General features: G+C 43.0%; 1 protein-coding gene across 1 annotated transcript; it reads right to left on the bottom strand.

Annotated features, from left to right (window-relative positions):
• Positions 1-8,664: 8,664 nt before the first annotated feature.
• desi1a (desumoylating isopeptidase 1a) lies at positions 8,665-11,805 on the bottom strand. Its single transcript, XM_046306021.1, has 6 exons — positions 11,315-11,805; positions 10,866-10,887; positions 10,643-10,712; positions 10,312-10,421; positions 10,037-10,159; positions 8,665-9,933 (listed from the first exon to the last, which is right to left on the bottom strand). Exons 1-6 carry the CDS (start codon positions 11,406-11,408, stop codon positions 9,846-9,848), a joined length of 507 nt encoding a protein of 168 aa, XP_046161977.1. The 5' UTR covers positions 11,409-11,805; the 3' UTR covers positions 8,665-9,845.
• Positions 11,806-12,378: the final 573 nt, after the last annotated feature.

The following is a 12,378-nucleotide window of genomic DNA, read 5'->3' as shown; positions in this document are numbered from 1 at the left end:
AAGCAACAGCTTACAGATGGGAGGCAGTTAAGGTCACAGTTTTGACTTGAAAAACACCAAAGGAAAGATGCCCGGGGTCTATGCTTTTCTGCGTGAACGTGCCTTAGGCATGGTGCAAGTAGGTATGAGTACTGCAGATGTGGCTAGGGCAATATATTGCAATGTCCGTACTGTGAGACGCCTAAGACAGCGCTACAGGGAGACAGGACGGACAGATGGTCGTCCTCGCAGTGGCAGACCACGTGTAACAACACCTGCCCAGGATCAGTACATCCGAACATCACACCTGCGGGACAGGTACAGGATGGCAACAACAACTGCCCGAGTTACACCAGGAACACACAATTCCTCCATCAGTGCTCAGACTGTCCACAATAGGCTGAGAGAGGCTGGACTGAGGGCTTGTAGGCCTGTTGTTAGGCACGTCCTCACCAGACATCACCAGCAACAACGTCGCCTATGGGTACAAATCCACCCTCGCTGGACCAGACAGGACTGGCAAAATGTGCTCTTCACTGAGGAGTCGTGGTTTTGTCTCATCAGGGGTGATGGTCGGATTCACGTTTATCGTCGAAGGAATGAGCGTTACATTGAGGCCTGTACTCTGGAGTGGGATCGATTTGGAGGTGGAGGGTCCATCATGGTCTGGGGCGGTGTGTCACAGCATCAATCTCAGGCAATCAGGCAATCTCAACGCTGTGCGTTACAGGTAAGACATCCTCCCCCCTTGTGTGGTACCCTTCCTGCAGGCTCATCCTGACTCATCCTGACACCAGCCATACTGCTCGTTCTGTGCGCGATTTCCTGCAAGACAGGAATGTCAGTGTTCTGCCACGGCCAGCGAAGAGCCCGGATTCCAATCCCATTGAGCATATCTTGGACCTTGTGGATCGGAGGTTGAGGGCTAGGGCCACTCCCCACAGAAATGTCCGGGAACTTGGTGCCTTGGTGGAAGAGTGGGGTCACATCTCACAGCAAGAACTGGCAAATCTGGTGCAGTCCATGAGGAGGAGATGCACTGCAGTACATATTGCAGCTGGTGGCCACAACAGATACTGACTGTTACTGTTAAGTTTGCTGAAAATAAACACAGTTGACAGTGAGAGGACGTTTGAGTTTATAACAAAACCTTTTGACATAGAAACACCGGATTTTCGTCATTAAAAAACGTATCATAATGAATGATGAAATTTAGAAAAAATATTAATAACAAATCCACCAATGAGGTCAAAGAGGGCGCTTTTGGTCATTAAGTGTTGGAAAAGGCTACAGTACTATAAGGGGCTTCAGTGTAGATAAGAGTGTCTAATTAGTGAATATACTGAAGATCCAGTACAATGTGAATGTATGTCAGGGCTGAGATGTGAAATGGTATTTTAGTAGAGATGAGCTGAGATGTTTGGTGATTGGGAGTGGAGAATGAAGGGTTGATGTTGTGGTGAGGCTGATGAGTGCTAGGCCGTGTATTGCGATCTGTCTCTGGTACACTCTTCGCTCGGGGGCCCTCCCGTTCACTCAGAGCACCCACAGAGCTCTGGGCATAGAGCAACAAAACAAGCCCATCGCCATCCATCCCTCCATATATCCATCCATTCCAGCACTGCTGCCGGGGCCCTGGAGAGCTAACGAGGGCCACACACAGCAGCTCAGGCTCCCATGAAAAGCGGAACAACTAACTCTGACTGACTGTCTCTTTTTTCTTCCTCACCCTCTCTCTCTTGCTCCTGGTTTCGAGTTCCCATTTATTCTCTCTCTCTCTCTCTCTCTCTCTCTCTCTCTCTCTCTCTCTCTCTCTCTCTCTCTCTCTCTCTCTCTCTCTCTTTCACTCCCTGCCTCCCTCTCTGCCAGCATGTTAGTGTTCTGGGGTCAGGTTTTCTTTTAATGGTTGGATCCAATTAAACAACAACATTTGACAACAGTAGTATCTTCAGTGGTAGTGACGTCCTGAAGTCAGAGCCGTAGGCCCACGAGTTATTCCTCATTTCCTCTCTCTCTCTCACTCTCTTTTGCTCTCTGTTGTCACGTTTTGGCTCAAGGCTAATCATTTGGAGTTATCAAAATAGTTAATCATGTTGTATCATGACAATACCCCTGCCTTGCTTTTTTAGTTCAGTTATTGACTGAACCGATATGTCATTCTCTCCCCCGGCCTTCTCATTTCTCTGTTTTGTTTCAGCACATACAAGCTATGATTATGAGCTAAATAGTGGTGGAGATTAAATATCTTGCTAATATATTTTTTTAATTCACAGTCATTTAAAATCCTGGATTCACTCAGATCTATGTCCTCTGTCAAAAGCCTTTCATCGAGTATAGAGAAACTCAACACCAGTAAAGCATCACCAGTGCCTCAGTAAAATTCTTAACAATGTTTGACTATGGACAGTCTGCAGGTGTCCACTGACACACAGATAGTTAATAAATGTTTTGGTTGACTTTTTGCGCAGAGACTATGGAATTGCTTCCCCTCAGTTATAAGCTCCATGAAAATGCCCACTAAGCATTTCTTCCTCTCCTACTCACTCTGTTTTCTTCTCATCTAGTTCCTTTTCCTTACCCCCCATTCTCTCAGGTCATCCCAGTTAATGTCCTATTTACAGCGGGCATCTGTCAGCCTCCCTTTATGGGTCATGCCCCTCTCTCAAACTGAGACGCACCGCGCTGCTCCACTACCCATCAGCCCATACAAATGTTGACCCGACGAGGACACACTCTAACGAAGACCCTGCTGAGGACACACTCTGACCCTGCCACAGCTGGATCCGCCAGAAGTTGCCTTCTTCATCAGAAATAATTATTCTGCAAGTAAGTCCTTCAGGTCATAGAGAACTGCAGTCAACGAGTTCATCAACAATTCTCACAGATTGTAGGCGTGGTTAAACCCTGTAGCTCTCCACAGAGAAAGCAGGAATGGTATTGGTACCACTACGGAGTGACTGTGTCAGATGCATATGTTTTTTAAAGTTGAGAGAGAGGGTGTTGAATGAATTAAATAATTTTCAGATGTGGTATTTCTTGTGTCTGAAAGCACAATGTTGTTGATTCAGAGGTCAGTAGCTGTCCTTGGGTTCCCGTGTCGCCGTCATGCAGGGAGAGAAAGACATGTCAGGAACCAGTTCTGCAACACAGTGTTGTTACTCTTCACATTCAATGCAGGGGGAAACATTTAAGCGACATTGAGGGAACTCTCATCATCAATCTGCCCAAAAACAGAACAAAGGGAAGGTTATTACAGATGCTCCGATTCGCTAAATTGAGAACATGAATTGATGTCGTATACACGGTGTACTGTGTGCATCAATACATTCTGTAACCTGCGTGTCTCTCACAACCCATTAAACAAGGGTGAACGTAATCACTTCACAAAGTATGTCACTTCTCCCTCCATTCAAATTAAAGTAAGAGAGATGCAATGGAAAGCATGAACTTAAGTAACACTATTAGCAACCATAAAGAGTGTTATGTCATTCTGGACTACTTGTATCAAACTCAGATCTAATAGTCTTGAGATCGCTCCATTAAAAAGCCTCATCAGTGGTTCCCCCATTACAACTGCTCTCAGCTAGCGCCACCCAGTGGCGGCCAAGCTTACTCATCGTATTATCTAAATGAAGTGTCATAGTGTAATTTTAAACAGACATATTTCAACTAGCTGGTTCTCTAATGGAGTGAAGATTGGCGGTGTCCTTGAGTGCAGGTCACAGAGTCACTTGTAAGGCAGCTCAGGAGGGAAAGGAAAGCTGGTGTTTCACTAATGCTTGATGAAATGTGAATAAATACGAAAACACTGAGAAAAATCCAGAGTGCTGATGATGGAGCTCTTGGTTTCCCTCTCTCTGCCCAAGAGCCCCATGGGTAATTAGAGCTGCCCTCTAAGCGGTGCCTCCAGGCATAGAGGCAAGTGGGATTTTGGGGACCAGAGCAGCTCGCTATAGGCTGACACATGGCATCTCTGTGTGCACTATGCAGACCTCTCTGAATGGGTGGAATTAATGGGGCTTCATTGCATTTCCTTCACTTAACTTGAAGGGGAAGTGGTGAGGGGAGGGGGACTTTGAGAATGATGGGGTTTAGCAGTCTTGAAAACGCTAACTTAGGCAACACAGTGACTATGCAACACAGTGACTTGGCAACACAGTGACTATGCAACACGTGACTAGGCAATACAGTGACTCGGGTCTGGTTTCAATGATGGACTCTTTTTGGATAGAGGAACTACGTCACTGCCTAAGTCGATAAGGGGAAGAAATGTTCCAGGGACTCTCCCAACAAATCAAGAGGCAGACAGGCCAGAATGTCACGATTCAAAACCAAAGTTTCCAAGCAAAAAGACCTTTGCAGTGGATTTAGTTCATTAGGAAAGTAGATGCGAAATGAATGCACTCATTAAAAATAGCCTCCATGATCTCCATCTTGCTAGCTACTATTTTTTTATTTTATTGAACAGGAAAGAGTCCATCATTGAAACCAGACCCAAGTCACTGTGTTGCCTAGTCACTGTTGCCTAGTCACTGTTGCCTAGTCACTGTTGCCTAGTCACTGTTGCCTAGTCACTGTTGCCTAGTCACTGTGTTGCCTAGGGTCGGGTTTTCAAGATTAGAGTTTAAGCCATGGCAACAAGGGGGAAATTCCACACACTAATTTGTTCACATACACAAACAAACACAGTCTGGTGTGTCAATCCCATCATCATTAAGCATATGAATACCTTCTGAATGTTACTTCTGCCAGATACAGAGAGACAGAGAGAGAGAGAGAGAGAGAGAGAGAGAGAGAGAGAGAGGGTCTGTGTTAGTTTTGTAATGTGTCTTGTGCAGGGGTTCCCAAACTTTTTAATCCAGGCCCCCTCCAGTGTTGGGGAACGTTACTACAAAATCTATGACCTAAAATAACCTAACCTAAATAATCTAAAACCTAGCTGACATGGGCTAGTTGATCTGGACATTTCTGACAAGTTATAAATACAGGGCCTTCGGAATATAGTCAGACCCCTTGACTTTTTCCACATTTTGTTACGTTACAGTCTTATTCTAAAATGGATTACATACATTCTTTTCCCTCAGCAATCTACACACAATACCCTATAATGACAAAGTGAAAACAGGTTCTTGCAAATTTTTGAAAATACCTTATTTATATAAGTATTCAGACGCTTTGCTATGAGACTCGAAATCAAGCTTAGGTACATCCTAAGCAAGATGTTTCTACAACTTGATTGGAGTCCACCTGTGATATATTAAATTGATTGGACATGATTTGGAAAGGCACACACCTCTATATAAGGTCCCACAGTTGACAGTGCATGTCAGAGCAAACACCAAGCCATGAGGTCGAAGGAATTCTCCATAGAGCTCCGAGACAGGATTGTGTCAAGGCACAAATCTGGGGAAGGGTACCAAAACAAATCTGGGGAAGGGTACCAAAACCAAATACTTATTTTCCACTATAATTTGCAAATAAATTAATAAAAAATCCTACAATGTGATTTTCTGGATTTGTTTTCTCATTTTGTCTGTCATAGTTGAAGTGTACCTATGATGAAAATTACAGGCCTCTCTCATCTTTTTAAATGGGAGAACTTGCACAATTGGTGGCTGACTAAATACCTTTTTGCCCCACTGTACACATTCTCCGGATGGGACAACCCAAGGGCATTTCAGGAAATGGATCAGTGATGGACCAACCAGACGGAGGAGAGGACAAAGATGCCTATATTTATGTATGTATGCAGGTGCATGGGAGTTCAGAGTATCTGCCTTGACTCAGACTCTGAGGTCAGGCAGGTCTGTTGCTCATGGGATCTCCCATATGGTGACCCTGACAACTGGGCGCTTCCTGAGGTGGAAAGTTAGAGAGAGGAAGTGGAGAGTCAAGGTTCTTCCTATTTAAACAATTAGCATTTGTTATGTCATGATGAAAGCAACATTTCTTTGAGACTAAATTTAACTCTCACACATTGAGACAAAGTGTAAATTGAGTGTTGGATTTGAGAGGACACAAATGGGTAATAATAATAATACTGTATATGTATTTTATATAGTGCGTTTCATTACAAAATTGGCAGTCATGTAAACTGACACCTAAGATAGATGAAGAGATGTTTAAACAAGCTTGATTGGACAGTATAAACATTACATCAAACTAAATGTGATTGCTACATGGTGGAGCACTTGCGTGATGGGGTGCTTGGACTTGGCCAATTAAAATTTGTATAAATTCAAATTATTACAGGAGAGAGTGCCATGTACTTGGGTTGTGCCGTGGCGGAGATCTTTGTGGGCTATACTCGGCCTTGTCTCAGGATGGTAAGTTGGTGGTTGAAGATATCTCTCTAGTGGTGTGGAGGCTGTGCTTTGGCAAAGTAGGTGGGGTTATATCCTTCCTGTTTGACCCTGTCCGGGGGTATCATCGGATGGGGCCACAGTGTCTCCTGACCCCTCCTGTCTCAGCCTCCAGTATTTATGCTGCAGTAGTTAATGTGTTGGTGGGCTAGGGTCAGTTTGTTATATCTGGAGTATTTTTCCTGTCTTATCCAGTGTCTTGTGTGAATTAAGTATGCTCTATCTAATTCTCTCTTTCTCTTTTTCTTTCTCTCTCTCAGAGGACCTGAGCCCCAGGACCATGCCTCAGGGCTGCCTGGCATGAGGACTCCTTGCTGCTGTTCCAATTTCAACTGTTCTGCCTCCGGCTATGGAACCCTGACGTGCTACCTGTCCCAGACCTGCTGTTTTCAACTCTCTAGAGACTGCAGGAGCAGTAGAGATACTCTTAATGATCGGCAATGAAAAGCCAACTGACATTTACCTCTGAGGTGCTGACCTGTTGCACCCTTGACAACTACTGTTATTATTATTTGACCATGCTGGTCATTTATGAACATTTGAACATCTTGGCCATGTTCTGTTATAATCTCCACCCCTCATAGCCTGGTTCCTCTCTAGGTTTCTTCCTAGGTTTTGGCCTTTCTAGGGAGTTTTTCCAAGCCACCGTGCTTCTACGCCTGCATTGCTTGCTGTTTGGGGTTTTAGGCTGGGTTTCTGTACAGCACTTTGAGATATCAGCTGATGTAAGAAGGGCTATATAAATACATTTGATTTGATGTAAACTCAAATTATTTGACCTGACGTTTTAATTATGAATCCATATTTTGTATTAACTATTACCACACAGTGTCACACCTGCTCCCGCTCCCCCTCTCTGGCGCTCGAGTGGGTCAGGCTGCCCATCATTACGCACACCTGTCACCATCGTTACGCGCATCAGCACTTCATTGAACTCACCTGTACTCTAACACCTATTGCTTGCCTCCTCTATATCTGTCTATTCCTCAGTTTGATCCCCGTGTCAGCATTGTCGTTATGTTTCCCTTATCCAGATGCTGTCCGTGTTTTGTTTCATGTCTGTCATTTATTAAATATTCACTCCCTATACTTGCTTCTCGTCTCCCAGCATCTGTCCTCACACACAGAATATTAACTAGCAACACCTACATGTACTTATGCAAACATAGCAGTCCAAGTCAAGTTCCTAATACAGTGGCTCCTCCTAGGATTCATGACCAGAACTCCAACTCCAACCACTGTAGGTGTTGTTTACCTAGAGTTGCCTCTTCGTCACCACCTTCCATCCCTTCGGATACTCGTCCATGACCCCTTTGAGTCACATTAAAGGAAGAAAAAAAAAGGTTTGTCATATAACGGTTTGTCACTGGGGAGGGTGAGTGTGACTCAGAGTCTCTCTCACGGAGGTAGTGCCATGTTAACAACTTTGCCCCCTCAACATTTCCGACACCAGTCGAAGAAGTTGGTGTAGAGAGCAGAGATGGGGGATTGGGGTGAAGATAAATAGCCATAGCACCTCAAGGTAGCCTTCCCCAGAACAGCACCAAGACTCATACCTACTTTTGTGTTCCCAAAATGCAAACATGGTGTTATTTGTCTTGACAGGTCTGTCAAAGCACAGCCCAAGTGCTCTCTCTTCACATGCACTTGAATTATCCATGGGTGCATTGTGTGTTTTCAGCTCTTACAAGGATGAAGCAATGAGGTAATAAAACAAGGACTATTAGATCATGACTTGTAGTTTCCCCAACAACATTTTCTACATAATATCGTCCATATTCTGCATTAAAATAAAAACCATTAATGCTTTGTTATTCCACTGAACTGTTGATTTCTAGGTTCAGATAAGAAGCCGATATAAACGCAATCTTGTTGACAGCTGTACTTTCATATGAAGTTTTACTAACACTTAGAGACAGGGCCATGACAACAGAACAACTACTATGACACAAACATAACAAGCATGCAAAAAGTATGACTGAAGACTTTGTCCTCTAACACACTGTGACAGTAGCCTGAGCAAATGATGCGTCAGTCAAGGTCACTGCAAGTACACTGAAGTTCATTTGGACAATTTATCCTTCACATGATTACTAGTGATGGGGTTGGTCCTGCTGACAACAGCTGTGTGAACAGCAACATCTAATCAACATCAAAACAGGAAGAAGTCAGAATAAAATTGTGCTTTAGACCATTTATCTAATGAACTGTAGTTCCTTTAATGGATCAAAAACATGTTACAAATCCATCTTGAGGGACCAATAATTTGCATGCCTAACACTGGGAGAGTAACACAGACACTCTCGCAGAACTGCGCACATAGTACAATTTGGAGTGAATGGCTTTATTTAGATACAATTACAAAACAAGCAAACAATGTGCAAACAATATCATCCATACATAACTAATATAATATTCATAAATATCTACTGAAATCATTACATTTAGCAGCCAGCAACTGATCCTGAAATAAATAAAACAACAAATAAGGATGAGGTGTACAATACATTTCATTGGTCAGGTTGATTGCTGAAGGTGGTTACGTGAGCAACATACCAAGGTGAAGGGCCTTGTCTCCTTCAACATACAAGCACCTATTGGTGGAGTCATTCTTTTTATGAAACATGCTATGCTGTAATTACCTGTCTGATGCGATACCAGAGGTGCTGTCTTTTACAGAACATACAGTTTACTGTACTGTTCTACTGGATGATACTATAGTTAACCAGTGCCAGGAGTTGCAGTGAATACGTGCATTTAATAAAATGACTTTACACGTTTCATGCCTAGTCTAATAAGTATAGATATGTGAAGAGTTATTGCTCCTACTGATGGCCCAATGAAAATTATACAAGAATATGTATGATTTGATCCCAAACTTGACCCCAAAAATTGTACAAACTTTTCCATAATAAATTACATTTCTGAGATGATTTCAAACACATACAAGATACGCATGGTCTGTTTCTTTATCCAGAGAACTAATGCAGATTTTGTGCACTTCAGCATTCATCCTTCATATCACACTATCAGCATCATTAACACTAAGGTGAGAGAGGTGAAGGCATAGAGAGAGGTGTATATAGCACACACCATCTGGTGCAAAGTGGAGTAGTTCATTGGAAGTCAAGCTGAAACGCTGACTTGAGATACATGCTAACCTTCTTATAAATCATATTAATGATATTGGAAGATTTATGAGAATGTTCATGTTGTGCAACTTTCCCTCAGATCAGGATCATACCATTTAGAGGCAATAAGGAAGGTCCGTAAACAAAAACTGGAAACTGAAGCAACATTTTTTTAAACTTACAAAAGGCAAGAGCATTGCTGGTTGGGAGTTACAAAACAATCATACTAAAACCAAGCATACGCAGTACAAAAGCAGTGTGACTGACTAGACTCACTGAGATTCACCCTCCACGATTTCGTCAATAACCCACCTCCATTTTGAAAATGTAAATTAGAACATGTCTCAATACTACTGTGTGCAGCTCAGGCAGTTTAGCTGTGGCGACCGTTGATGATGTTCCCCCCAGGAGGAGCGATGTGGATGGAGTCCAGTATAGGCCGGAGTATCTGACCAAAGGGTCTAAATGGTTAGACAGAGGAACAGGCCAGAGGGTCAGAGAGGTACACAAGTCAGTAATGCATTACTAGTATCTGTCGCTCAGCTAATAAGTATGTAGACTCACGTGGAGAGCACTTCGGAGGGCAGGTCTGTGATGTAAGAAGGGATCTTCCGGCCTGTTAAGAACTGGGCCACCTCATTAGTGAAGGTGTTACAGTTGTGCTCAAACAACCTATACTTGTCACCTCTATGGAAGAACAACAACAGAAAGCAATCTCAGATCTAAATCAGCTATCACTGCTATGTTGTGTTCATGGCTGATGTGTCCACCAAAGTGGTGGTGTATGAGGTGAGTTAACCAAAAACAACACGTTTTTTGTGACACATACACAAACACACCTGTATGTGTTCTCTCCTAGCGAGGACAGGTAGTCCATGAAGATCTCCTCTGTCACCTCTGTGTTTCCCAATTCCACCACAGTGTCTGGGGAACCAAGCATTGTTCCCCCCTAAAACACATAAAGTCCATATTATCCTACAAAACACCAACCCCCAAAACTTCTCTGTATATCCAATGCGTTAACCTTCCCTCCTCTTTGAAGGTCATACCAATGTAGGCCTAGTCTTACTGTCAGCTAGTGCAAACCCATGCTAAAGAGTAGAGGGAACACTGAAGTAGGTCTTATCAAATATTAGAAGGATATTAGCCAATACGTAATTTTAGGCTTACCGGTGAGCAGCTGGAAATACCCACTCCTCCAAAGTAGAACTCGTCTCCATAAACCACAATGGCTGAGTGCCTGTGAGAATTGAAACACAAGACTGAGTGTACAGTAATGGATGGTTACAATATGGCAATGAAAATAATACTTCGAAAAATTGCAGTGACAGTAAAGACAAAGTTGTGTGGATAAATTGTATTGTCACAAAATTATAGGTGGGAGATTTCTTACCAAATGCCATCAAGTTGTTTTCCTGTAACACATTAAAATATATATGTGTGTGTGACCGAGGCTTGACGCTGCTGATGAGCATACATGTCAATCAAGCTCGCACAAACCTGTTTTACTCTTGTATTGTGTGTAGCTAGCATTTTAGCTAACGTAAACGTTGCAATATTGTTGAGCTGAAATTCTGAACAATACGCCTTTGAATAGCTGGGCTATACTGTATAAACCAAGCTCAAACTTACTTCAATTGGCAGGTTGTAACGAACTAGCTAGCAAGTTAATAACAAACAAAAAATTATGCATTGCAAGAGTAATGATGGCCTACCCAGCTAGCTAGCTAGCCAGCCATCAAAGGCTTGTCGACGTGCTCCATCAATCTCAACCCGCAGCTAACTACTAAAGCTACACATCTTCATTATCTGGGGAAGTTGTCGAGACTGAGCTTCACTTACCTAACATGATTGGGCTGAGATTGCGAGCCATTCCTCTTGACAGGTCGTATATATACAGTTGTACACTGTATGTTGTTGTGTCATTTTTATCCATTACGTTAAACCCCCAAATATGTGTTTGTTAGCTAGCTAAGCTAACAGTAACGTTAGCTATTTTGCGGTTAGCTTGCCTTTCTACTGACTGCTGGTTTTGCAAGGTTGCTGTCTACTGAAAAATGAGATTATACTATCAGCTAAATTACCTGAACGTTGTACCTATGACGTTAGCTATTTAGATGTCTGATTACAATCTACAAGTACCCTGGCTGCCAGAGACAGTTGTCCCCCATAAAATTGCAGATTGGCATCTAATGAGCTTGGTAGTGCATCAGCGCCTCCATGCGTCCACATAGCACTTTAGAGGTTCTGTGGAAGAATGTCTCTGTTATATAAAATAAAAAAGCATTGCCATGATATTCTCCATCAAATCCCCAACTACAGCTCCTCGCATCTGAACACCATCAATAGTCTTTCTAGCCTATTAAATAGGATTCACCCAGTTTGGATGGGGAGTGACCATTGCGCGAGACAGTCGCTCTCCACTGTCCAGGTGCTATATTTCGGATGTACTATTCCCGCCGCTGTCCATGGTGCTGAATCTCATTTTGCTGCTTTTAGCATGTTTGTTTACTTGAACAACATCGTACCTTTCTACACTCGTGACAAAGTTCACGAAGACTTAGCCCTATCTTCAAACACCAATAACATGTAAGACTTATCCCAACCAAAATTCAGGCAGCCTTTAGTAATGGGCTAGCTATTATGAGGTGAAAATGCATCAGCATCTTCATTCCTCCGCATAGTGCAAAGGTTTGTTAGGGGTGATGTGATTGTCCTCCACCAAGTCTAAAGCAAGTAAATACAATACACCCATATTTCTGTGCACTTGAGTCTTCAAGCTTCAGATCCAAGGGCATAGTGATTGTAGTTTTGTGGCCATCAATTATGGAATTGGACAGCAAAACCAACATTGATTGCATTTGGAGACTTCACAAGGTTTGACAGGTGAGTTTAGGGTTCTAACA

Source organism: Oncorhynchus gorbuscha, linkage group LG16 (genome assembly GCF_021184085.1).
Source record: "Oncorhynchus gorbuscha isolate QuinsamMale2020 ecotype Even-year linkage group LG16, OgorEven_v1.0, whole genome shotgun sequence".
NCBI lineage: Eukaryota > Metazoa > Chordata > Actinopteri > Salmoniformes > Salmonidae > Oncorhynchus > Oncorhynchus gorbuscha.
The sequence above is the reverse complement of the archived record's forward strand: the minus strand, read 5'-3'. Positions and strand labels throughout refer to the sequence as shown.